Source organism: Tiliqua scincoides, chromosome 11 (assembly GCF_035046505.1).
Source record: "Tiliqua scincoides isolate rTilSci1 chromosome 11, rTilSci1.hap2, whole genome shotgun sequence".
NCBI lineage: Eukaryota > Metazoa > Chordata > Lepidosauria > Squamata > Scincidae > Tiliqua > Tiliqua scincoides.
This window is the reverse complement of record NC_089831.1, coordinates 13075373-13103094: the sequence shown is the minus strand read 5'-3', so window position 1 is coordinate 13103094 and position 27722 is coordinate 13075373. Positions and strand designations below refer to the sequence as shown.

Below are 27722 nucleotides of genomic sequence, written 5' to 3'. Positions count from 1 at the left end.
CCTTCAGCAAAGGTGTCAGGAGCAGTGCGAGGTCAAATGTAAAAAACCAGAGAATCTAGGAAAGCCCTCTAGGATTTTGTACTAAATTAACCAGCCAGTGGTGCAAACCCTTGTGACTATCCAGTACTTACCCTGAGGAGCCAAAGGATTTGCAACAGCTGGAGATACGCAAGGTAACATGACTGAAGGTTTAGACTCTTCAGCTTCTGGGATCCCAGATCCCCTTTTCACCATGCCTAACACGTCAGAGAGCTTGGTGGCTGGGATGGGATAGATAAGAAAAGGGAGGGGGAGAAACAATAGAAGACAAGTGTAATGGAAGAACGAAAGGGGAACAAACAAAGTTGAGAGATGGGTTAGGAAACAGGCGTACAGGATGAAAAGTGTCCATTAAAGCCCTTATCTAAGGTACTCCCCCCTCAATGGCCTAGTTGTGACTTGGGTGTAGACAGATGGCTGCTGAAGCCAAAAACGTACAAATCCATTGCAGTCAAAGTGCTCTCTATTTCTGCAACCGTTCTCCTGTAACTAAACAGTGTCAGATGCGGTCTGCACAGGGTGGACGGTGGTGGCCTGGAGCCCTTGAAACTTACAAGCAGCAGCGATAACAGCAGAAGACATCGGTGAAGTCTGCAGACTGGGAGGAAGTTCAGGGGCAGATCCTGGATTCAACTGTCCTCTGACAAGCTCACTATCCATGGTCTTAACTGGGGGAAAACAGGTGAGAGATGGAAACAAACAATAATAATAACAGAAAGAAAAAAAAGACTCAAAGGGAAAGCTGTAGCTTTGGTGGGAGAAAAGAGGAATGAAAGGATGGGAAAGAAGAATGTAAAGGCTGGCAAAAGGATGGAGAAATCAGAGGAGAAAGTACTGTATACAGGCAAGGCAAAGGAAGCCAGGGGAGTTGACAGGGACTATTAGCAAATCATGCTATTTGGAGAGTGCTTTTCTAGGGTGCTCAGAACAGTCTTGCAAGATCAGATCTCTTATTACTATTCATAATTGGGGGAGGGCAAGTAAGAGAAGCTTCATGGAGAGTAAAATTAAATGCATGAGGAACTCCTTGGAATCATGTTGATTCCACCAATGATACGTGTACCAACTCCCTCCCACTCTATCTGCTTTTGTCTGCAGAGACAAACACTAAACACAAGGAGAGTTTTTACCCACGACTGGAACCCTGGAAGGGTCTCATGCAGGGAAACCCCCCCTGCACTTAGCGCTTGTTTCTGTGGGCAAAAGCAGGGGGGAGGGGCTAGTGTGCACATCTTTGGCAGGGGGGCAGCGCTAAGCCACATGGCCACAAGGAACCCCACATGCACAGAGCACAAACACCACTAGTCACCCAATGAGTTGGCAACTGAGCTGAGATTTAAATCAGGGATGCCAATCCCATAAATGATGGTGTTAAACATTACAGACAGTTAAGGCACCTGTGATATTATTTACCTGCTCATGAGGCCTCAGAGTGGCTGCAGGTGATAAACATGGGTATGCTGGTGGCTCTTTAGAACAGGAAGTGAGGCAGGAGAAATGGTAATCTAGAGTTCTACAAGGGAGACTAAGGCAGTAGTCCGCATTTCACGATCTCTGGAACCTCTAGATCAGCTCGCAATTTGAGACCAAAGTGAGACAAGTCTTCCAGACAACACTGGACAAACCTGGCTTACTCACAGATACCTCTTTGTCCAGCTTAGGAGCAGTAAATTACTGCAGAAACCATTTACTTGTGCTGCACTCTATTACAGCATTCCCCTGGACAGTCACGAACAAAAAGAAGTTCTTTCATCCACATACATATTTCCCAGGACCCAGAGCTGCACTACAACAACCTTAGGAGAAGGTAACTTGAAATCAAAATAGTGATTTATGTACACACACACACACAAAAAGGGGACAGGGACTCTCTCTCTCTCTCTGTCTCTCACGCAGATTTATGCTCTCTGGAACATAAATCTTTTCCAAAAGAACCCACAACAACAGGGAAAAAATGTGTTTAGAATTCTCTCTAAGCTCTGTGAAAAGAGACTATGAACATTTGTCTCAAAAGTTGCGTGACCTGCCAAAGTCAATCCAAGCACCTCTATCATACCATACGGAAGGCATGCTGAAGATATTGTTGTCTTGAGCACTCTTTGAGTTGCTTGTGCAGTAGGTCTAGCCCTGCTGTTTGCTGAACACCAGAAAGACCACTCAAGCCCACTCCCCAACTGTTTTTGAAACACAACCATCTGTGTATGCCGTCACGGAAACATCTATTGTAACTGCACTTGGTTCCTTGCTAATGGACATTTGTATGGCAGACCTTCAGCTCTCCAACCCACAACACACAGAGATTCTTCCGTCCCTTCCCCAGCAAATCAGGAAGGAGCTGGAAGCATGGAAAAAAACACAAAAGGCCCCAGGACCGCCAGTTCTTAAAGCACCATAATGCTTCAAAACTCACAAAATTCCTACAAAGAACGGAGATTCCTAGAGATCTTTATTCTAGGATCCCAGTCCTGAGAGGCAAATGCATTCTTATGAGGTTTATTATTTGGGTCTGAAAATGGTACTTAGAGGTTTATGCAAAAACCTCTTTTGCAAAAAAAATAATAATTGTGTTTTTAGAGAAAAAAATCTCAGAAATGAGTTCATTCCATTCTCGTTTTCCTTCCATTTTCTCTTGCAAATTTGGAGACCCTCTTGTGACTAATGAAATCCACTGGAGAGAAGATGGAGATAGACATACCAAGGTTTTTGGGGTTGTTGTTTTTTTTTAAATGGGGAAAGATGCATTTTTTACCGCAGAGATGTCTAAGTATAAAGCTACTGGACACCATATCAGCTGGAAGGCTTTTAAGACAACTTCCAGCAAGCCAAGGTACTGCAAACAGGATACTGTGAACACTGGGCAAGTGTCATGCTCTGTATTTCACAGGAAATTCATTACAATCAATTACATACTGTATGTAAGTGGCTACGTTTCACCTTAAAACCTATGAAATCCCTTTGCTGCCAATATCCAATGTGCTACCTCCTCTTACCATTCTTGGCAGCAGGTTCCCAGTCTCCCACCCGACTCCACATCCCCCCATTTCTCCCATGTGTGTTTGTACGGCTTCCGTGGATCCATCTATGGTGAAATACCCAAACCGTTGGGGGTGGGTGGGTGAGATTCCTTGACCAGCGTTAACATCTCAAAAAATTCTGACTCTGGGGCTGACCCCTTGAGATTGTTACCTTTCGTGTCCTCATCTTCTATGGTGGTGTTTGTGCTGTCGGAGGACTCCTGTGGAAACATACAGGGGTAGAAAAAGGAAAAGACAACATGTTAGTGGCTCGGGTTGGAAAGGAATGCCTGAGGAGAGGTCCAAATTGCACACCTGGGACTCCTAATTCAAAGTGTGGGTCCAAATGAATGAGAAGTGGGACCAAATAGGAAGGGAAAATGAGGGGATTCATTTACACCTCCAGAATTACCACACCTTGTTTTCTTCTCCCTTAGGACCCTTCCACTCACACCAGAATTCAGGATCCCTTCCTTTAAAACCACATTTCATGCCTCTTCCTATTATAATGAATGCTTAAAAATCCTCCCCTGAATAGAGCCTTCACTTCCCTTACACGTGAAAGAAAAACTTGTCCAAACTGAACTTGGAGCTGGTTCATTAAGTTCCGATGATTCAGAACCGCTTTAGACCGCCTTTTAAGAAAAATGTTTACAAAGCGGTTCAACAAAGCTTTGCCTGCCTTACTTCTACTGCAATGTGCAAAAGTTCACGTCCATGGGTCCCCAAAGCACCTCTGGAAGCCACAGACTTCACAGCAAGTTGGATGTGCAATCACTACATTGGATGACCCTGCAGAAGCAAGGAGAGGATAAGCAAAACTGAGTATTGCTTGTCTGCATGTGCTCTAAGCCTCAAAGACCTTAACTATGGAGGAGACCGCCATGTTCTACCTAAAGCAGGCCCCGGCTGTCGGTTGGACACATGCAACAGCATCAGCTACTGTCTGTGCTTGAACAGCACGGTTCACAACAGGAAGCCACTTCTGAAATCTTCGAGCAGTTATCCCTAGTGATTCTTCCTCTCCAGCAATATCTAATACTGCAGCTCTATTTGAGCCAGGCCAGCTATTGCCACCAGCCAGGAAGGTGCTGAGCAATGCTGAGAAAGGCTACAGGCAGAAAAACCATGTTCTCGGTGTTAAGATCTGAGAATACGGATTTTCTGCCTGCAGCCTCTCAGCATCACTGCTCGTAGCATCTTCCTGGCCTGGCTTCAGGGTACCCATATATTCCGAGCAGTTGGGATGTAAAGTCCCAAAGATCTTCAGAACTGCACTGAAGTACGTTTTTACTCTCGGGTACACTTGGGGGAGCAGTGAGCAAATTCTGTCTCTCTTCTCACTTAAGGAAAGGAAAGTTCAACTTGATGTCTGCTCCAGAATTAGTAGAGAAACCGGCTGCACCTTGCCGATACTGCAAAGCAACTGCTTATATCATCCACTTCTTTGACGTCACCAGAGGAACTGGGTCAGGCCTCATGCTGCAGTCCTAAATCACAGCTGAAGGTAGGTGAGGAGAGAAAGCACACAGGGAGGTAGAACACTAGGGCATCGGACCTCTCTTAGCATCTGTCTCCATAAAAAAGCTACACGTAGCACAAACCTAAACATGTTTACTCAGAAGAGAATCCCACTGAGCTCAGCAGAACTTATTCTCTAGTTAAGTGTGCTTGGGATTGTATGTTAATGGAAGAACTAAACATTGCAAGGGAAACACGTGAGTTCCCAAACCCTGTGCTATTTCTCATAAACTTGATGCAGGGGTGGGGTTCACATCAAAGGGGAAATTGGGAGTGGGTGCTTAATTTTGACCACCAATTCTCCCCTGCCGGTCTCTCTCCAAACAGGTTTTGGTCATTTTCTCTTCCCCTGGAGTGGGCTCTGGAATCAGAAATTAAGCACCTCTAATTTCCCTTCTGTTTATCAATTCAGCCCTACAAATGCCCCCTCCACTGCCACATCCATGTCACCCCTGGTTCTGAAAACGTGTGAGCCAAGGCAGCACGTAGTTCTGCCCTAGGTTCACCAACTGTTGCTCTTTGGTCCACCCCATAGGTTAGGATAATTTCAGCAATAGGCCACAGTTGCATAAGGACAAAAGTATTAGGGTCATTTTCTTTATATGTTCTTAAATTATGCAGAATGAAGACCCTATTTTTTGTTCCCCAAAATGAACAAGCTCTTGTTCGGAACTATGGAACTCTTTTTTTTTTTTAAGCTTTGGTAAGATGGGTGCTGATTCTGGCTAGATTATGATGCTAGCCACTTAAAAAAAAACATTTTGTAGGGCATGATTTTCATTACTTTCCAGGTATGGTAACCCTGCATAACCCTCAGATTGCTGAAAAACTCTAAAAAACAGCAAAACAGTAGAAAATCCTCATAGTTTCTTCTACCACACACAACACTTGTGTGGTCTTTGATGAAGATGATAAAAATACTGGTGATCCAACCTGACATTCTGATGCCCACTAACATGTGATTGAAAGTTTTTGTGGCAAACTTTCTTTTTATAATTGGGAAATGCAGGGAGGGAGCAGTCATAATCTTCTGGCGAGAGAATGATAACTGCTGTGTACTCCACAACAAACCTATGTTCTCAGTGTCAGGAAAGCTGACAACACCTGCACTGGAGGGACTGCCCAGTGCAGACCACACAACTGCCTCCGCCCTGCAGATAAGAGTTGACCTACAAGGGAGAAGAGAGAATCTGTGGGCCTGTCTTTATGGTCAGCCAGAATACAACCTTTCTCCCCCAAGCAAATACAGCCATATTTTCTAATGTCAGTGCATACACTACATCTTGTGGTTTTTTTCCCCCTTCCCCAAAATAGCGGAAATGTTGCCCCAACATTATGACATTTTCTTAACATTCATCTAAAGCAAGATATATTCGGTCCAAAGGATTGAACAAAGGAAAAGAAAGGAAGGAACCACCTTTTTTGAAGTTTGTTTGTTTGGCCTCTGTTCAATGCTAGGCATTTCTGTACCCAAGTTTTAACCCTAGCCAAGCTCCATTTAAGGGTTATACCAGACGCACTGAGTGAATGGGCTCGAAGAGGAAGCATAAACGTTAATAAAACAAAAATCAAAATCCCTGCAGCAGAGAATGGGTAAGAAATGCAGATTTGGGTGGTGGTGAGGGCTGTGTCTGAGCAATGGATGAACGTGGCATGGAGTAAAATGTGTCCGTCCTCAGCCATGCCGAGCTCTTGAATGGGTCTTGTTGGTCTGCCTGGCTGCGTTCTTTCACTTCGGAATGAAGGAGCTCAGTATCGCTGCCCTCTAGTTAGTTCCTCTGGGGCCAGAGTAGAGGCTCTCTTCCCCATTCTATCACCCAGAGCAAAAAGCCCAGATGCTAAGATGCCCCTCTGCCCCCCAAGCACACATAATTTCGGATGGTAACTGACACAATTAACCTTCCCCCCCATCTCTCTGTTTCTTCTGCTCCTTAACTCAAAACAACTTTATCTGACTTTTGGTGGTACTGGAGTGCTAGATCAATGTGCAGGGAACACAACAGGTGGGGAAAGCTTGGCTGAAAACATTTCACCTCCCTTCCCCAATGAGGCAAGGAGCCAAACCTTTGTGATTATTCAAGGAGCTGATTCCTTTTAGATCAGAGCTGTCCCAGCAGCCTCTGTAACTTTGCTTGAGCCATACTGGGGTGTGTGAAGGAAGGGAGAGAGAGAGAGAGAGAGGGTGGCAATGGCTTAACTCTCAGAGAATAGTCCCATCTTTTTGGGCACATACAGATTTCTCCAGGAAGAGTACAGCCCAGAGGAAAAGCTCCCAATCTGAACTATCTGGAGTGTCCTTGCCAGTGCACTCTGAAGGGCAACATCCTTCACAAAACGTAAACCACAGGACTCTATCTCAGAGGGCTTTGGACACAGTGAAATAGACAAGGGCTTGCAAAGTCTGAGCCTATGGTCTGTCCCCAGAGGTGAAATCACACAGCTGTGTAATGAGCAGAAAGTCAATTTTTAATCCAAGACCACAAAAAGGGCAAACTGAGGAGAAGGAAAGACAGGCAGCTGTACCTTAATGCCGTCCACTGGGTTATGGATAACGGTGGTTTGAGGTTCCTACAGAGGAAGGAAAGATGAACCAAAGAAGAACAAAAAAGGAGGAAGAGACGAAGGAAGAGGTAAAAAGAACAGGTGATAATTGGAAGAGAAGGGGGGAGAATGGGGCAGAAAATGGCAATCAAAATGTGAAGGGAAGGGAAGAGGGTGAAGAGAGAGAGACCCACATAAGAGCAGGGAGGGAGAAACAGGGTGGAAGGGGAAAAAAGCAAAAGGCAATTAGTTCAGCAAAAGGCAAATGATTAACAAACAGAAAGTGGCAGAGTAAATCAGGAAAGAGAAGAATCAAAACTGGATTTTCCATGAATGGAACCAAAATCATATTCAACCCCCATGGCAAGGTTGTCGCGTGAGCCCCTTGGAAATGGAGAGCGCAAAGCTGAACGCCGTCTCCTCAGTCCTTCTGCAAAACCAAAGAAACCACTGCGATCGGGAGAATGGGAGGGAGTGCCAGAAGAAAAGAAAAATGGCAGGAATGAGCTCCCCATGGAGGTGTCGCTATCCATACCTGGGTTGTTCCCATCCCAGTACAGGTGTGCCATCTGAGATCAGAGGGAAGGAAAAGGAAAGCAGAAATAGAGCAGGAAGTTCCTGGATAACATCCCCCTGGTCTTGCCGGATTGCTCCATATGCACTGAAGACTGTTTGCCATGATGAACGAACACTGAGCCCCTTTCAGAAGGGAGCTGCTCCGTGGCTGGCCTATGGCTTGATAACCCATAAGTGCTAAGTGCAGAAAGGCCCGGCAAAAGGGATTAGGTCCCCGGGATAGAACCTTGAGGACTCCAACCAATGACACTCTGGATTGTCACTTAATGCATGAGAGCTTACCTTTTGCACTGATGTGGTGGTATAAACGCTTACTATGCCTTAAAGTGTACAAACCTAGAGAAACTGGAGTGTGAGGACAACCACAGGTGATTCTGCCTGAAATATTTTCTTACTGGGCTCCTTTTTTTGGTGGTAGCTGGGTTTGGCAGGGAGCTGTTTCCCCCCCCCCCCCCTATCAGCAACATGTCCTAAATAATGTTGCCAATTTTGCTTGCATAGGGTGACCAGGTGCAAAAGGAGGACAAGGGCTCCTACACCTTGGGCGCTTGGGAGACAAGTGAATTTGGCACCTGCCGTTTGTCATGCAAAAATGAGACAGATGCATTTGCCAACATTCCCTTTCCTATACAGCTATTAATGAACCAAGACTCTGTCCTCCATTGCATCTGGTCACGCTGCTCAAGGAGAGAAAGTGCTTGAAAAAAATCAGTCCATAGTTGACAGACAGCTTAGCTCTAACCTCACAAATGCAGTATATTTTAGCTAGGAAGCAGTACTTGAAGGTAGGCAAAATACCTACTCAAGGAGGGAAACTGGCTGCAGAAGATTTTTCTTTCCATATACCTAGATCTGCAGGCCTATAATTAACTTAGAGCACAACTAGGCAGTTGGAAATCTTGATTCTAGCACATTTTTTTTTTGTCTTTCCAAAATGCCACTACGCAAAGACCAACTGACAGCACTACAAATAGGAAAAATGGCACAGGGGAAAGAGTTGAAACCCTCTTCCCCAGCACCATATTGCCAATGTGTGTTGGGTCCTTCTATAGCTGCATTTAATCAGTACATAAATTAGAAGTCCCAATCACAAATTGCCTGCCATACTGGTTAGTTGTAACCTAACAGAAGCGCAGTCCAGGCAAACCAGTGGATACGGTTTTAAGGCAGGGGCTCCCAAACATTTTAGCACCAGGGCCCACTTTTTTAAACAACGCTCTATCAGGACCCACCTGGGTTTACCAGACTTTAAAAAAGGAAATTTAGAAATATATAATATTTATTTATTTATTAGTAATAATAATCAGAAAAAAGATCCTCAAATATTTATCTCCCTATATTTACGCAGGCTTGCAAACTTCAAGAGCTCAGCTCCTTGCAGGGCAATTAGTAGTTATCTTGCAAACTGCAGGAGCTGAGCTTTTTGCAGAATAATTAGGGGCTATGGCGTCTGATTTTTGAATAGCCTCAGGGCTTGAGGCCATTAGTTACCTGATCTTTCCCTCACCCTTTGGCGACCCACTAAAAATCAGGTTGCAACCCACCAGTGGGTCCCAGCCCACAGTTTGGGAACCACTCTATTAAGAAAATATTTATAGAAATGGAGCACTGGTTCAGAAATCCGCACCCTCACATCTATCCATCACAGCTTCGTTCTGTGCCTATATTCTAAAGCACTTTGAAGTCACTGTGCTCATAAGTGAACCAGTATAGTGCAGAAGTTAGCATGTTAGACTGGAGCCAGGAGGACCCAAGTTTAAATTGCCCTTGGCTGTGAAGCTTAATGGGTAATAACTCAGGCCAGTTACCACCTCTGAACCTAACCTACCTCACAGGGAGAATAAAAACAGGCATGGTACATAGTGTACCATATATACTAGCCTGAGCTCCTTGGAAGAAGGGTAGTTTGTTACTACAATAGTTAAGCACTACCTAAAATTTTACTTCTTCAGAGACTTACAGCGCAATCTTATGTATGTTCACCCAGAAGAAAGTCCCACTGTGGTCAGTGCAGCTTGCTCTCAGGAAAGTATGTATATAGGATTGCAGCCCTAGAACATCAGTCCCAATTTACATACATTAAGCAGCTTTGGAATCACTCTAGCAAATAAGCCTGTTGAGACTTTCCTCAGCAAAACAATAGTTTTAAAGAGAAACATTTAGTAGCAAGAAGCAATATCTAAAGGAACAGATATCAGTTCTGATCTTTTTTTCCTCCCAGATTATTCAATAATAATAATAATAATAATAATAATAATAATAATAATAATAATAATAATAATAATAATACAGGTATTTATATACCGCCTTTCTTGGACTTTATTCAAGACTTTATTCAAGGTGGTTTACATAGGCAGGCTAATTTAAATCCCTGTAGGGATTTTTACAATTGAAAGAAGGCTCTAACTTTCAAGAGCCACAACAATTCAGATGTTTCGTTCTGATCTGGCCTCCATCCTCCCACGCTCAGAGCAGATGGAATAGCTCTGCTTCAGCTTGTCAGCTGCTTCAAGGTCGCACGGTGCCGGTGACCTCGAACTGGCGACCTTGCGGATGTTATCTTCAGGCAAATGGAGGCTCTACCCTCTAGGCCAGACCTCCTGCCCCAAAATAATGCATCTTCCCTGTGACCGAAACACATGACTTAGATCAGAAACATATCAAGTTGCCATGTAACAAGTCGGATCATTGGTTCATCTTGGTCAGCAGGTTGACTAGTCTAGGTAGACTAGTAGAATCCATTCAGGGCCTTTCTCAGATCTACCTGGAGATGCCAGGGATTGCACCAGAGACTTCCAGCATGCAAACCAGGAGCTACAGTCACGCTGACAAATGGACGCTGTGGTCCCAATCTAGCATTTCAGCACACAGAACTCAGTGGGCTTGCATAACTAAAGCAAGATGGGTCAATTGGCAGCGGGCTGAGCTGGAAGAGGAGGGTTCTTGCAGTGTGTCTTGACTCCTGGGCCTGTTGGCATTCCTTCCAAAGAGGAAACACTGGGGTTCCCAAAGCTCTGGTTAGCAGTGCAGGCAGAATATCAATCTTTACCGTGGAGAGAGGCCAGCAAGACTCTCCTTTGTAGACTGCTTGAAGGCTCCAGACCTCAATAGCACAAGCCTACAGAACATCGCTGAAAGAATCGGTCCATACAAAGGCAGGTCTCGGTGCGCATGCAGCATGCACTGTCATGGTAACCAGTATTACCCATTCTGGAAGTCAGGCACTGCTGGCACTGAAAAGCAAGTCTTCCTGATTGGCTTTGTGAGGAATTAAACAAAGCTCAGCGTGACCCTTTCTGAAGAAAGTTGGTTCTCTGCTGAAAAGGCTGGAAATGTGGGTGGGTGTGTGTGTGTGGGGGGGGGGGGAATTTGCTGTGGATAAATGGGAGTGAATGGACTTCACACAAACTCTGCATTTCTTTTCAAGGCACCTTTCTTGCCCCCAGTAGCTCACTTTGAATCGGAGCATTCACCAGCAACTTCCTAATATTTAAGGCACCGCAAGGGGTTCCAGCAATTGACACTCATTGAGAGATTGGCCTCTTTAGGTCAGTCGAGCCAAGATTCCTCTCAATGGATAATTGGCTAGAAAAACTTCCATTTTCATGACATTAAATGCACTCTTTTGAACCCTGTTTTTCTGTTTTTTTTTCCTGGAGGAACAAATATTTGTTCTCTTGGAACCATCACACAAGTCTTCTGTAGCTCCCGCCACACTGCAGCATCTAAAGAACTTGCCAGTCCTTCCAAAACTCATATTATCTTCTGGGGGTATTGCATGCTGGGAAAGACCAAATTTCTACAGAGCGCCGCCAGGCTTCGCGCTACTCGGAAACTATCAAGCAAACACAGCGACTGAATAGAACCAAAAATTATTCCCAATTTTACCGAACATTTTCCTCCCAAGGGGGGGAAAAAAACCCCATGTCTGACATAGCTTGGGATTAAGAATGCCCCAGCAATAGCGCTGCCTTCCAACTAGGCCACCGAATGAGCTATGTGCACTCTGAAAGGAATAATTTATGATACAACTTTTTTAAAAAAAATTCAGAATGCTCCCTTTAAAGCCATAAAAGCAAATAAGTGCTGCGTGATTGCAATAAATGGTTATTTGTCATTACCCACCAGCAAAAACGTTTTGCTTAAAAGGCGCGCAAATAAGGAAGGAGAGCTATCAAGGCAAAATGGGCTCGGCAGTCTGAATAGGGTCATCAGGTACCAGATAATGGCGATACAGAATAGCCCGCATCCCGAGGACGATTCCTGCAAAAATTCAGTATTTATTCTGTTCCAGGCTAAGGAACGATTCACATATTCATTCTTTCAACAATGGATATGCATATTTCACTGCACTGGGTCTCCAGTCCCAACATGCACACGGGGGAAGGATCAGAGCACAGAGGTTGAGCGAATGCTTTGCATGCAGAAGGGTTCAGGTTTACTCCTTGGCACCTCTAGGTAGGGCTGAGAAAAAAACAAACCTCTATCTGTTTCTCAAACTGTGGGTCAGGACGCACTAGGTGAGACACGTAGCACCTAGCTCAGTCTCCACACAGCTGAAAAAACAGGGTACGGATCTGCGAGACAGGGTGGGCTCCCGGTGGGAGAGAGGCCTGGTGTTTTGCCCCGAATAGGTGGAAAGATGGGATACTGGAAAGGAGGGAAGGCTGTGTGGTTTGAGAAGGATCCAAGTCTGCATTCTGCTTTGACTTCTGAGCTGGAATGTTTGAATTCCGAGTTATCCAGAACAACACCACGAGCATGATGTAATGGGACGTTTGACTGGTTGCAGCTTAGGATTGAAGCCTAAATTGATGATGCAACATCCTGCCATGACATCTCTTCCAGGTTAATGACATCACTTCCGGTGGGCCTTGACAGATTGTCATTCTAAAAAGTGGGTCCTGGTGCTAAAAAGTTTGAGAACCACTGATCTATGGGCTATGACTCTGACTCAGTAGAAAGCCGTTTCCTATGTTCTCCTCCTATTGTCTTCTGGGAAGAGTTCCAGTTATCAAAAAAGCTTAAGAACTTCCCTAAGTCCAGAGCCAGGATGTTGTAATGGTTTGAGAGTTGGACTTGGACCTGGAAGAGCCAGGTTCAAATCCCCAGTCAGCAATGAAGCTTCCTGGGTGACCTTGGCCCAGTCACTATCTTTCAGCCTCACCTTCCTCACAGGGTTGTTGTGAAAAAAAGGAGAGAAGGAGGAATGATGATATAAAGATGTGAAAAATAAAATAAATATCTATCCCATTAGGATTAACCAAGGCTCTCATCTTTCCACCAGCTTCTGAGCATGGAAGCATTCTTAATGGCAGCCCGCAGAGTTATGGAACTCCTTTCCCTTTGGAGATTCAAGCAGGTCCAAGACTGGACAACTTTCAGAAGAACTGTATCACTCATCTACTTAGGATAGCTTTGCAGGTCTAGCTGACAGAGAAGGAGGGAATCATCAGTGACATTTTCACTGGACTGATCTTAATGCTGCTTTAATAGGATTACTCAAGGGATTACACAAGCCCTGGAGTTGGCTCAAATGACTGTTGAGATGTGTCCAGCGGGTCCAGTGTCTGCAACGTGGCTTAATACCTTCTGGATAGTTTTCTGAAAGGTTTCCTAAACTCTGACCTAGATGTCTGGCAGGTCATTTGCAAGACAGTTCAAAATATGAACTGCTCCGATCTCACAATTAATGTATGCTCTAATACAGGGGTGTCAAACATAAGGCCCGGGGGCCGGATGCGGCCCACGGAAGCTTTTTATCTGACCCTTAGGCTCTCAGCTGCTGAGCAGTGCTGAGGTGTTACTGCTGAAAGAGCAGCTCTCATGAAAATTGGGCTCTCCCATATCTTGAAAGATAATCAAGATTTGTGTGTTTTCTCTTCTGTCATTTGCAACTAATGAGTTCCTAAGTGAGAAAAAGTGGTGCATATTTTTGGTTATGACCAGTTTAATGACATCACTTCTTGCCTAATGACATCACTTCTGGCCCTCAGAAGGCATCATGAATGCTATTCGGCCCTCTGTGTGAAATGAGTTTGACACCCCTGCTCTAATACAACGCCTCTCTGTATTCCTAGGAACTTCCAAATGTATGTAAATTTAACTTAAAGGCAGGCAATATGGAAAATGTATAATCAGTAACATGATTATGTTGCTGTCACCTTTGAAACAAACTGAAAGCCACACAAGGATCTTTGCACATTTTTGCCTGTTAAATAGGAATTCTGTTCTGTTTACTAATGTAAGGACCAAGTTCTCTGTTTCCGTGACCTCATTTTAACAAAGTATTTTGACATGCATCAGTTGATTCTAAGCTACACTTACCTGAAAGAAGAGGCTATCAGAAAGCCCACAGTGCCTGAAGACACCCCCCCCCCCCCAGTATTGAACATGGTATAGCTTAACTGGGCTATTTTGATGAATCTCATGCTCACTACATTTCCAAGTGGAGCTTGGTTCATAGAAACACATTTCAAAGGGGGAAAAGTGTTTATTTCAGCTTTGTATCTTAATATGGAACAATGCACTTCGTACATGTTCAGCAGTGACACAGTCAAACTATTCATTTTAAAGAGCTCCTTATGAGCTAAGCTCTGGGTTTCAGGACAGCCACCCCCTGACCCATCTATCTTTGAAGTTACAGAATTATCTGCTATCACAAGAGCCATTAGATGGCAATGTGATTAAGCATGTTGATGGATGCAGTGAGATGGAACCTCTCTTGTACTCTGATTAAAATAAATTTAAAACTGAACAGGTGAACAGGAGCTTGATTCCACTCCCCCTTCAATGCATGGGGGAGGTCAGAACTCTGGGAACCTTGGTCATGTGAACTCACCCCTAGAAAGGATTTATGAAAGACTAAATGCTCCTCTGCCATGTGTGCAAAATCAACTGTGTGGCACGGACACCAGCAAGCAGTCAGAATGTTTTGCAACAACCACAGGTGCAAAAACAAGCGAGTCTTGTGCCCTGAAGACTCATAAATTTATTTCAGTATCAACTTTTGTGGAATGTCCACACCTGATGAAACAGATTCAGTTTCAGGAAAGCTTATGCTGAAATAAACAGATTAGTTTTTAAGGTGCTACAAGTCTTCTTGTTGTTTTTGCTTCAACAAGCCAACAGAGTTCCCCTGCTGTAAATTTTCATGGGTTTGTGTGTGTACAACCACACAGCAAGCAGGACAAGCTCAGGCAGAACTAGAGAACGGGACAGCAATCCTAATTCCCTCCTCTATATTCATGTCTGTTTCAGGCAAACACCGACATCCAGAATTACAGGCGTGGATAATTGCTTTTCCTCTTCAGCAGGTCTCTGTGTGATGCAAGGTCAAGAACCTGGGAAAATTGTGCTATCAATCTATCAGGGCAGACATTCTAATTCTCTGCCCTTATAAAGCAACATTGGTAATTGTCTTCGCAGCCCCCCTAAGCCTGTCCCCTACAGTTGCTACACAATTCAGCACATCTCATTAAAGTAGAGCTCGCTTATAAATAGTGGATCTCTAGGGAAATCCTCTGCTCTTGCTTCTAGCCTTCCTTGGCCTTAAAAACTTTGTGCCACTTTCTTTGGCGTGTGCCTCACAAACAAAGAGATCATGGGTCCTGTTAAGAAGTGCTGCCTGTCCTTTAGAGGCAAAGCAGCTCTCCTGTCTGCACTGGAACTCTTTGCTTAAGCCATTTCTGCCAAATGATGCATATACACAACAGGAATCAAATGTGTACACCTGGGCTGGGCAGAAACGGGTTAAAGAGCCAAAAAGTAAGAAATCTGAAAGAAGTCACAGCTACCTACCTTACTCCCTATGCCAGAACTTGTGACATAAACAGTCAGTGTACTACAGAGGTCCTTTGGCAGTAAATATGTCTCTATAGCAGTGATTTTCAACCTTTTTCATCTCACAGCACACTGACAAGGCATTAAAATGGTCAAGGCACACCACCAGGTTTTTGACAATTGACAAGGCACACCATGCTGCCAGTGGGGGCTCACATCTCCCATTGGCCCTATTAATAAATGACCTTCCCCCAAATTCCTGTGGCACACCTGAGGACCACTCGTGGCACACCAGTGTGCCATGGCACAGTGGTTGAAAATGGCTGCTCTATAGCAAGAGGAACCTTTCACAAAGCTTAAACTGAACCCATTATTCTTTCAGGCGCAGTCTCAACTTTATGGAATCGGTTCCAGTGCTTTTCACAATAGATCTGGTGCAACTAAGATGCACTGACAAACTTGAGGGGCCTAAAGTTCCCTCCCCCCCATTGTTTCTAAATGCCAACAGCACTAGAACTACATCAGGGCATAGAAAATACTTGTTTTATATTACTTGACTCAAATATTTGCTTGAGTCTTCAGTGGATTCTATAATGAGCCTTCTTGCCCTAGTGGAGAAAGCTCACCTACTCCAATGACCGCCAACCAACAATTCAATGACTTGATAGGCTCTCGGTCAGTTCTTGACAGTTAGAGGCCGAGAAGGGTACTCGTGTAGTTTAGATTGAAGGGGGGGGGGTGTCAAAGAAACAGATTTTAGAAAAGTTATAGTTAACAACCACAGTCACAGTGAAAATTCACTGGTGGGTGAGATGCAAAGGAAACACAAGATTCCCTTTCTGTAGTTTGGGATGACTACAAAGTTAACCCTTTAACTAAAAGATAACTAAAAGTTAACCCTTTTGCCCATTTGTCCACCTGATTTCAAGCAGGCCAAGAACCTCCTGTTAGAATTGGCTTGTCTCAGTGCAACATATTATAACGTCGTAAGAATTTGGGAAGTGGCAGTGATCCCAGATTCCCCTGGGACAAAAGATCGCTCCCAGATTACACTGCAGACAATAAGAGACCTTTTAACATTAGACAGGACTGTGTGGCGGTGAGTTCCATTGCACCAGCATCACGGTTCTACTTTCATAAGAGAATTCTTCATTTAGGAAGAATCTACGGGGAGAGCAAGAGAAAGTGGGAGAGATGCCCAACACGTCATTCTTGCAAGAATGGCATAGTACAGCATCACTGAAACATCACACACATCGGAGCCAGGAGAAACAGAGTAGATGTCATTCATCACCACCACCACCACCACCTGGAAACCTCAAGTTATAAGCACGTCACTACAGGCCAACTACAACGTTCCCACAACTGCTCACTGCAAGGATTGTATTGAAAAGAGCCTTACCAGCGTGGCTGGAGGGAGAGTCCCTTTCGGGCTGGTGACTCCGGTACTTCCTTTGGTGCTGTTTGTTTGAGGCTGCAGGAAAGAAACACACACACACACACACACACACACACACACACAGAGAAAAAGAGATGCTTCGGAAAGGGAACCGAACCAAAACACTGTCAATGCAAGTCACCCACATTTGCATCGCGTCACCCACTGCGACAGGTGCAACACCTCATACTTTTAGAGGCAGTTGTGTGCAAATTAAGCTCTGATCGCCAGAGGATAAGGAGCCTTTGGTCAACAAAATGTTGCAAATGCAGAAGGTATTACCAGCAGGTGGCAAAGCAGAACAGCCCAAGCCATAAAGACTACATGGGACCATTCTGATCTGTTTGTTTTGGGTTATGGATTTGGGCAGGCAAGGCCTCTGTGCAAATAAAACGATTTCTGCTCTTGAAAATTTAAAAGCCACAATTGTCCCCAACTCTTCCCCCAGATGGACTCATAGGCAAACCCCCAGGTGGATACTTACCTTCCCGCCGTCAGCTTTCTTGTTCAGTAAACTCTTAGCTGCTGCATAGGGAGGGAAAGAGGAGATTTTAGTGGAAACTCCCACAATGTCCTGAGACTTTAATTTATGCTGCCCAAAGAGCCAAAAACACACAAACAAACAAATTGCATTGATGCTGTTTCCTCATCAAAGGGCTAAAAGGAGAACAAGGGGTAAAATCCCAGGCTCTGTGAGTGCAAGCAAAGCCCCAACATATTCCAAAGCCAGAAGTGGAGGTAGAGTTGGCCAAGTATTAAACAGGCAGCTTCTCAAATGCAGGGAGAGGGAGTCAGTGGAGGGGGGGCGCCCCTGCAATACTTCTTGATCAAAGTGGCAGATTCCCTTTGTGGAAATGTCAATCATTTCTCCCCCCCCCCCCCACACACTCTGCCCCAAACCGCCCTTGGCCCGGATGCACTGTGGTGTCTCCAAACCGTGTGCAAGCACAACAAAGACAGAACCTCCGCAGGACACAGTGTTCGGCTTAGCAAAATGGGATTCAAAAGTGGGGCAGCATCCTTCTCGAAGCTCGATCCTCCGCTCAGCTCAGAGATGACATCTTTTAATGCACACTATCCACGCAAAAGTATTTTTGATATTTCTGCCTCCCCCCTCCCCCCCAATTGCCCATAACAGGGAGATCCAGGCTGGTGATCAACCCCACAGAAATCTGGGCTGACATTGTTCAGTGAGAATACTGAATCCCTCGAACACTGGCACACATCATTTCTTCTTCATCCAATAGGCCAGTTCCACTCTCCCTTGACAGGCAAGCATCCTTAGAAACGGTCACTAGCTAACGTTTCTCTTTTTTGAACTAGACGTGCCTAAGAAAAAAAAGAGTTGCAGTACAAGCGTGCCCTCAAGCTGTCTCCAGACGCCATTCTTCATTCACAAGAAGAGAGATTAAGGCTGCAATCTGATACAGCAGTGGTTCCCAAACTTTTTTGACTGGTGGCTTCCTTGCTCTACTGCAGGGGTGCCCAAACCCCGGCCCTGGGGCCACTTGTGGCCCTTGAGGCCTCTCAATGCGGCCCTCGGGGAGCCCCCTGTCTCCAATGAGCCTCTGGCCCTCCGGAGATTTGTTGGAGCCCACACTGGCCTGACGCAGCTGCTCTCAGCATGAGGACAACTGTTTGACCTCTTGTGTGAGCTGTGGGATGAGGCCTCTCTCCACGGCTTGTTGTTTCACGTCTGTGATACAGTAGCAGCAGCAAAGGAAAGGCCAGCCTTGCTTTGCACAAGGCCTTTTATAGGCCTTGAGCTATGGCAAGACCTTCATTCATTCATATGCATCTTTAATATATTCATTTATGTAAACTTATGTAAATTTATTCAAATTTTAAATGTAAATTAATTCTTTTTTTTTCCCCGGCCCCCGACACAGTGTCAGAGAGATGATGCGGCCCTCCTGCCAAAAACTTTGGACACCCCTACTCTACTGGGTCATTGGCAGTGACTCCCCATTAGGCCTACAATCCTATATATTGTATAGGGTGGCGGTGTTTCTGAGAGGATTCTGCGGCTCCCCTGGCTGATTTCCGCTGCTCCCAGGGGAGTCACTGCTCACAGTTGGGGAACCACTGCTATGCACTCTTACCTAGGAGTAAGTGTAAGGATTAAGTCCATGAAACTCAATAGAACTTACTTCTCAGAAGACATGCATAGGATTCCGCTCTTAGATGTATACTGGCTGATTTCTAAGCACTTTCTGTCTATTCTGCCACTTCTGAGAGCTGCTCTATCTGGTTCCACACCTATGTATTTTCTCAGATATCTGAGAAGGTGTCTATGCACCTACCCTCATTCTCCTTCCTTTATCTCCCCAGTTTGTGAGTACTTTATGCCTAATCGTAATGGGAGTCCTCTCTCTCTGTCTCTCTCTCTCACATGACATGTCTTGCAGTTTGAATTCAAAACCAAAACAGCACAATACAAACTTTTCCATCCAATTGGCTCAGCAGTATTGAAAACCTTTGAATAACCAGTGTCTAGTTATCCACCCACTGTCTACGTCAGGTTAGGACAGTGTTAAGTGACACAACAGTCAGATAAGATTACGCAATGGTAGCATTGTTTCAGAATTGTCTTTTTTTCTTTCCTTAAATTTATTTATTTATTATTATTTTTATTTATTTTATTTTCGGCTGAGGAGAGACCCAAGAACAATATGGCAGGCTGAAGGGGGCTGAAATGAAATGTGTGGCTAGACTGGAGTGGGGAGCTATGGCAAGTGTGATAAGGGTTAGGACTGAAATGAATGGAAACAGGGGTGCCCATCATCCAGATCGGGTTAACAACATTGAGGGGAGCAGTAAAAGCCATACGGGAGGCCTCCAGGTAGCAGAACAAGATATGGTGCTGTGGGTGGCAGGAACCAGTAACGACTGATCCATTTATCCAATATGTATACATTGCCTCCAAATCACAGCCAGTTATCAGCCCTGACACGATGGCTCGGTGGAGAGATAGTGGCATCAGGATGACTGTCTGTAGAACAAGAAGGCTCCGTGTTTTTCTAGCCCTGCACCCTGTGAAATACCTTTATCCCCACATCAAATCCAATCAGCACAGGTAGTTATTAAGGGCGGAACCCAACAAAAAGTCTGCTTACCTTACAGAAATTTACAGAAGAGGAAAGGCGAGAGAGACAGGCAGGTGAGAAGAAGGATCAGTGGAAGAGGGATGGGGAGGAAGAGAGAAGAAAAGGGGAGGGGGAGGGGAAAAAAAAAGAGAACAGTGTTGAGACGGGAATTAAGGCCTCGAGAGTGGAGGCCCCGATCGGACACCGAAGGGAAGGCAAGCAGCAGGCGGCGGCGGCACCACCACAAAAGCAGCACTACAAAGGAGAAGGGAAATGACCCACACAATCGCCACACTATGGAAGGATGGTAGCCTGGTGAGGTTGAGGCAGTCAGAAAACAGACCCAAGAAGATGGCACTTCATAGTTCAAGTGACCCCCCCCCCCAAACAAATTCTCTTTATTGCATATACTGTTCACATCACAACCACTTCCCTTTGGTCCCTCTTCTACATCTATGATTTGGGACCCACAAATTTCACTTAGAAAACGAAACCAAAGCAGACAGCGTCCGGCTGTCTTCTGGGCAACCCTGGGGGCTCCACGTGAAGGCCGCAATCCAATACACACTTACCTGGGAGTAAGTCCCACTGAAAGAAATGGTGCTTACTTCTGAGCAGGCATGCACAGGATTGCAGCGCAAGGCTCTTATGGCAAATAAAAGCTCTGCTGTCTGCCTGTATCACACTTGTCATAGTACAGCAATTGTACTAACCGGGCCAGATGGATATTGCAATGCTATAGATATAATTCGAACACCAAATCCTAGAGGTGGGAGAAAACCATTTTAACAAAATAAAAACACCGCTCCCTGCACTTGTAAAAAAAACAAAAATCCAAAATCTGCTAAAAAAAAATCCCATTTTATTTGGTTTTTATTTATTATTTAATGGGGATGGATTTATAATGACTGCGGCTGCATCTGCTGACACTATACTACCTATATCAGGGGTGTCAAACATAAGGCCGGGGAGCCAAATGCTGCCCTTGGAAATTCTTTATCTGACTCTCTCAGCACCACCATCAGGTGCTCTCAGTCGCTGAGCTGGGCTGAAGTGTCACTGCTAAAGAGTAGTCCACATGATAATTGAGCTCTGCCCTATCTTGAAAATAGGTTCAAGATTTGCATGTTTTCTCTTCCGTAATCTGCAGTGAATAAGTTTCTAAGTGAGAACAAAGGGCTTCTTTCTAGTCACAAAATGCTTTCTTGACATCACTTCCTGCTTTACGGCATTACTTCTGGCCCTCACCAGGCATCATGATTGCTATTTGGTCCACTGTATGAAATGAGTTTGACACCCCTGACCTGTATCACCTACCTAGTATGCTTTTGAAGCAATTTTAATTTAGAATTTTAATGCAGATTTTGAATAAAAACACGTAACACTGCTTTCTGCTCTTCTAACTTTGGAAAACACCAAAGTCCATGAAAAAATAAAACAGTTTTCTCCCATCTCTATTATTATTAGGTGCTCATTAGCACATAGGGACAACGTGTAAAGCAGTTGAACCCATTCAACACCACTAGAAAGAGTGCCATTCCTTCCCACTGGCCTCGTTCTAGCACCCCGCTAAGTACTCAGACCAGTTTTTGCAGTGTAATTGAAATTCTGCCCCACGGCAAATATTTGCAACGGGAAAATGTAATTTAAACAAAATATGCATGAGGTAATGCATTTATGGTAATCAAAGAGATGCCAAACTATCTTCCTTAGATCTTTCTCCTGAACTCTTAACTGACATGGACCTTCAAAAAGCACATCATCTCATTAAACTCAAACTTTGGGAGCAAGAGTACGCAATTTTACTGTCTAGCTTAAATCCGACCTGCCTGCCTCTCTTTTTTGGTTTGTCCCCTTCTCTTGGCCGTCCTGTGAACTATTTTACCCTACTTAGGTTTATATTCTCTCTACAGTTTCCGTACAGAGTCTTCACCTACCAAATGTTTATGCCTAATAAAGGTTGACTTGACTTGATTATTCCCCTCCTATTACCAACTTGGTGGCGGAATTTTTAGCGGTAGTCTCTAAGGGCCAAAGTTCGAAAACATCTTTAAAGCTGTTCTATTTATTATGTTATTTATTCTCTCCAATTTTAAATATGCCAATAAAGATATTGAAGTGTGTGTGGTAATCAAAGAACTGGGAGAGTATTTTAGAAATGGGTGAAATGGACTATCTAACGCTGTGATCTAGTACACCTTTACTTGGGAGTGGGTCCCATTGAACTTCATGAAACATACTTCTGAGTTGACGCGCATAGGACTGTGCTGTAAATTACTCATAAGATAAGACATAAGAACAGCCCCGCTGGATCAGGCCATAGGTCCGTCTAGTCCAGCCTCCTGTATCTCACAGTGGCCCACAAATGCTTCAAGGAGTACGCAAGACAGCTAGATACCTGTATCCTGGCGCCCTCGCTTGCATCTGGCATTCTGACACAACCCATTTCTAAACCCATTTCTACTCAGGGAATTGAATTAGTCACAGGATCTAGTCATTCTTGAGAGCTTTGCATTACAGTAATGTTCTGTAATAACTGGGTTTGCGGGAGATGTAATTAATATTATAAATATTGTTCCTTGATATTTAGTGACATAAGTTATTCTTAATTATCTACCTGTTACTTAGAGACTGCCTACGAGTCAAAGGAAATGGACTCTCTGTGCCCTTACAATGGCTAAAAGGATGTATTGCAGAACTGGAAGGAAAAAAGCCTTTTGCATTTTGCAATGGATGGATGGATTATTGAACGTATCAACTTTTGAGTGAATGGTATATCAACACCAATTTATGACTGGATATATATGAGTCTATTTGGAAGCCATTTCTTGCAAAAGCATTTTCAAGTTTGTGAAGTGCGCAATTGAGGTATCTCTTATGCTTGATAGCCCATGTGGTTCCATCTTTGACAACGTATGGCTCAAACATGGTTCTTTGGGCTGATTGTGGCTGGATTCTTGGTTAGCACCAATTTTAAAGTATCTCAGCTACTGTTTCTATCTTGTGATGTGATGTTTCTACCTTCACTGTGATGCTGATCTTTTTCTTTAAGTTTGCATTTTTAAGTGATTGTTTCAGGATCCATGTTGAATATCAGAAATGATAGAAATGTGGAATAGATGGATTGCACTTCCCAGTAATAAATCTTACAAAGGAAGTCTTAAAAAGGCCGAGAGCTTTAGCTAAATAAACCATTCACTCAAAACTTTGGTCAAGTGAAACCTCAGAGGCCACCATGAATATCTACATGGCCCATAGCCAGGGAGACAGACCAGGGACAGACTGCACTTGCTCCCAGTGTGGAAGGGATTGTCACTTCCGAATTGGCCTTTTCAGCCACACTAGACGCTGTTCCAGAACCACCATTCAGAGCACAATACCATAGTCTTTTGAGACTGAAGGTTGCCAACATTATGGTTGTCTTAATAAAGGGGGGAAAGAAAGAAAGAAAAAAAAAGAATATCCAGACACACGTCCCTACTATGATAAAATCCACTGGTACTGTTGGGCCTGTATTGATTTATGCAGTTCTTAATTATTATCTTGCATGATTTCCCATGGCAGCTCGTAACTGTGGGACCAAGTGCCAATTTTGGGAAGCATTCTCCGATTTGCCAGTTGCCACATTAAATCAAGTTCTGCCAGGAGTTTGTAGGAGTCCTATGGCTCCTTTAGCAGAGTGGAGAAAGTGTGCAAGAGCTCAAATAGGCTGGCAATGGGCTAGAATTCCAATGGTGTCACTGACATATTCTGTCACTGTGACCTACTGCTACTATTTTTCAAAACTCTGCTCAGGCAAATAAAGTGTGCACATTTTCATATACATAAATAACTGGTTTTTAGCTTACACTAGTGCCTTTATCACTCAGACTTTTAGAGTGCAATCCTTACTTACATTGGAAACAGGCAGGCCAGTGGACCTGCGCTGCTGCCAGAATATGTTTGGGGCCAAAATTGGTGCAGGCCAAGGCAAGAGGAAATGTTTCTGCTTACACCGTGTTGCACCTGACCACCTGGACCACCTGACGAGACTGCCCAGGACTGCCCTGAACCACCTGGGAACAGGGTCAGGATTATGCTGGATCCTGGGCCCCACCTCCTGCTCCCCGCCTGCCCCGAGGTACACACACTACCTGCTCTCCCCCACCCCAAAATACCTCCCTCCTGCCTCCTCCCTGCCCTCCCTTTGCCCCCCCAGACCCCCACGTTGGCCGAGCTCAGCTGACGCAACTCACCTCACCCCTAGGGTCCGTGGCATTGCGGGAAGGCCGGCGCACACTGGCCTATCTCCCAGAACAGTGGCGTAGAAGTACTTTACGGCACTTTTGCAACACTCCCAAGCCGGCACAAGAGACTTGCGTCGGCCGAACTGCCTTCTAGGATTGCACCCTTAGTAGATTCTTCTGTGCCCTTTTACACCTATAACCATTGCTTAGCCCAGTGCTATTCAAACTGGGGCGTCACGACGCTCCAGCCTGAGGGCCCTGGTCTCTGCCCCCTTAAGGGGCGGGGACAGCCTAGAGGCGGGGGAAGGCAGTGGCGCGATCCCTAGGATCGCACCACTCAGGGGCGGGGCACAATCGCTCCGTATCCACTTTCCCTGCTGTGGGGAGCCCTGCCAGAAGTCGCGCTGGGCTCCCCACACCCCAGGGAGGCTGCAGGAGGCTTGGGTAAGTGCACCCATGCCCCTGCAGCCCCCTGAGCGGCGCAATCCTGGGGATCACGCCCCTGCCTCCCCCCCCGCCCCTGCAAAGACTTACTGGCTCTCAAACTCTCCCAGAGAGAGTTTGAGAACCACTGGCTTAGCCCCCTGATAGTCAGGTTAGACAGAGTGAGATCTTTCTGCCTGCTTATCTGCCAGCTCCTCTTCGCTACTTCATAAATTTTCTCGGACAAAATCTCTCCCCCAGAATTCTGGTAAAACTTTCAAAAGCAGAATTGTTCAGGTCATTGCAAGACACACAGCAGTGGAGTCAGTTTCTCTAACGTTTCAAAGCAGCGAGAGATACACACTGCGTTTACCACGACTGCCTCGTCTGCCCTCTTCGTTTCCTTTTGCACATGGCGACATCCTAACGACTGCTCTCAGAGTGGCATCAACACCGGCTGGACTGCTCAGACAGGTCACGCCACCACTGCCATGCAAATTACTTCTTTTCCACATGCAGACCAACATCAGCACAGACATAAGCAGAAGCCTTTGTCCAGCTTCAAAGCAGATCCCCCCCCCCAAAAAAAAAACCGGGCAAGGGCCCAGAGCATGCACACCTGAGCGACGCAAACTCATGCACAGTTCACCACGCAGACAGGGCAATGGCTAAGACAAGCAAAGAGCTCACATCCACGGAAGAGAAACCTTGGCATGAAAAAGGGGGCCCCCCGGTCTGCATGGCCAAGAGATGTCCGTGTTGATCGGATATGGGGCGGAGGGATATGCCCACCCCTAGACCCTCTCTTGGTGGCACGTCAGCCCTCATTTCCTGGAGCTTTAGCTGCATCAAGTCTTCAGGTGGATTTCTCCGATTATTTATTTGTAATAGACACATATGTTGCGTCTTCATTATACGTGTGCTTCACAGTCCTTATTTTATCCATCCGCACAACTACACTGTGCTACAACTTGCTATTATAACCTTACTACTACTATACAACTGAAGCCTCTGGATGAATGTCAGAACTACCATTAAGGAGGACCTAAAGAAAGGTGCGGAACATCTGGTTAGATTAGTGTTTCTCAACCAGAGGTACGGGTACCACTAGTGGTACTTAAGGTGGTGTCTGGTGGTACCCACAGGACCCCCGGACACCTGCCTCCTGACAGTGAGACCAAGAACGTGACACAACAAACAGCGGTAGGAGGCTCCGTTCAGTGGACAGATCTCAGCGGACAGATCCAAAGCATGCTTTTCCATGCTCGAAAAAGCCCTCCTGTCCACCCTGAGCCTCTTACTGGTGTTTGTCATGTCATAGCTGGTCTCCCAACCCAAAAGTAACTGACAGTGATGTCATCGCCAGTTACTTCCAGTGGTACTTTGAACTGGTGGGCCATGGGAAGTGGTACACTGGAGGGCAAATGTTGAGAAACACTGGGTTAGATGAATAAGCCCAGACATATTTACATCAATGGGAACTTCCCAGTGACCTCCAGATCTGAGGTCAGGACTGACAGTTGCCTTAGGGCAAAACCACATGTTGTGTTAAGCACGTTTGGAGTTGACGTGCTTGTTGTGTCTTTTCTAAATAGCAGCCTTGGGTGGGGGGGAGGAATCCAGTTTAGGACTGCAGCATGGTTGACCCAGTGACCCTGCCATGGATTGAGGAATCATTCCTCACCCATAGTTATTACTGACTGATGGGGAAGCTCTTGCTTGTGGCAACACAAGCACTGCTCCTGGGGCAAGAAGAAGCTAGGTGTGTGTGATCCAGAATCAGGTTACACTGGGGAAGGGCAAAGGGATAAGCCCCTCCATGCTGGATTGGGATACCTGCGGTTGCTATTCTGGTAATAAAGAACAAGCACATCGGCTCCAAGCAGGTGCTTAATATACTATGTAGTCTGGCCTGTATAAACAAGCAAAAAAAAAAAAATCACAACTATCCCAAAGTGTATTTGGAACAGATGTTAGCCCTCTTCAGAAGCAAAGTGGAGTAGATGCGTGGTGTGGGAAGAAGAGCACAAAGTCAGCCAGATCATTGATGCCCTCCCTGGCCACATCCCTGAGTGTCTGTGTATTCAATGCTTGCCGGAGGAAGGCCATGCTGAACAGTGGGAAGGATCAGAAATTCAAAACATGGGGAAAATGCCTCGTGTCCATGGAAAAACACCAAAAACAGAGGTGCTCCAGGGTATGGCAAAGCAGCACATCATTGCACAAGTGTAGTTATAGCCAGTGGGCTCTTACTCCCCCACACTCCACGTGTTTGCTCTCTCCCAGGCAGTCATGTCTAAAGAGAGCTCTTGAAACCACACAGATAATTATTGATCTTATTGCAGAGGTTTAAAACATGCTCATTTTTCAAATGAGGTTCAAAAGCATTTCTCATTGTTACCCTGCACATGCCCAATCTCATCTGATCTTGGAAGCTAAGCAGGGTCAGGCCCGGTTAGTACTTGGATGGGAGACCGCCTGGGAATACCGGGTGCTGTAGGCTTATACCATAGTCTTTCGAGACTGAAGGTTGCCAACCATCTCCCTATACTGAACATTATCTCCCAATCTTGTCTGATCTTGGAAGTTAAGCAGGGTCAGGCCCGGTTAGTACTTGGATGGGAGACCGCCTGGGAATACCGGGTGCTGTAGGCTTATGCCATAGTCTTTCGAGACTGAAGGTTGCCAACCAAAACATGCTCATTTTAGGGCACAACATCAGGTGGCTCAAGTTCACCCAGAGAGGATGTGGCTGGTGTGCAGCTTTCTACAGGAAGTGATCAATAGACCTGGTCAGAAAGGGCACTACCTTCTGAGCAATGGACAATGCCCCAAGGGGCAAGACTTGAAGCAGTGTCCATTCTCACTAGGGAAAAAGGTACGTCTCTATCTTCCTGAAGTACAAACAGAGAAGCGGAAAAAAGTAAAATGGTGAAACAGAGATTTAATTTGCAATGGCACATAGAAGCATGCACCTTTATGGCACCGAAAACTACAACTGCACACTACAAGAATATTATAGGATGTAGTGTGGAAGGGTCTAGCTGGAAGGAGAATATAGTGGGCGCTCCTTAAC

The 27722-nt window shown here is 45.3% G+C and overlaps 1 protein-coding gene and 1 pseudogene across 1 annotated transcript in view; one reads left to right on the top strand and one right to left on the bottom strand.

The window, feature by feature from the left end:
• CAMK2B (calcium/calmodulin dependent protein kinase II beta) overlaps nt 1–27722 on the bottom strand; it is a 222599-nt gene that overhangs the window by 23218 nt on the left and 171659 nt on the right. The window contains exons 14-19 of the mRNA XM_066639773.1: nt 17396–17436; nt 16876–16947; nt 7098–7142; nt 3226–3274; nt 594–707; nt 132–260 (exon numbers count right to left, since the gene is read on the bottom strand). Of these exons, the coding sequence (XP_066495870.1) occupies nt 132–260; nt 594–707; nt 3226–3274; nt 7098–7142; nt 16876–16947; nt 17396–17436 (450 nt within the window). The remainder of the gene's footprint in view (nt 1–131; nt 261–593; nt 708–3225; nt 3275–7097; nt 7143–16875; nt 16948–17395; nt 17437–27722) is intronic.
• Nucleotides 27031–27149, top strand: LOC136662577 (5S ribosomal RNA; annotated as a pseudogene).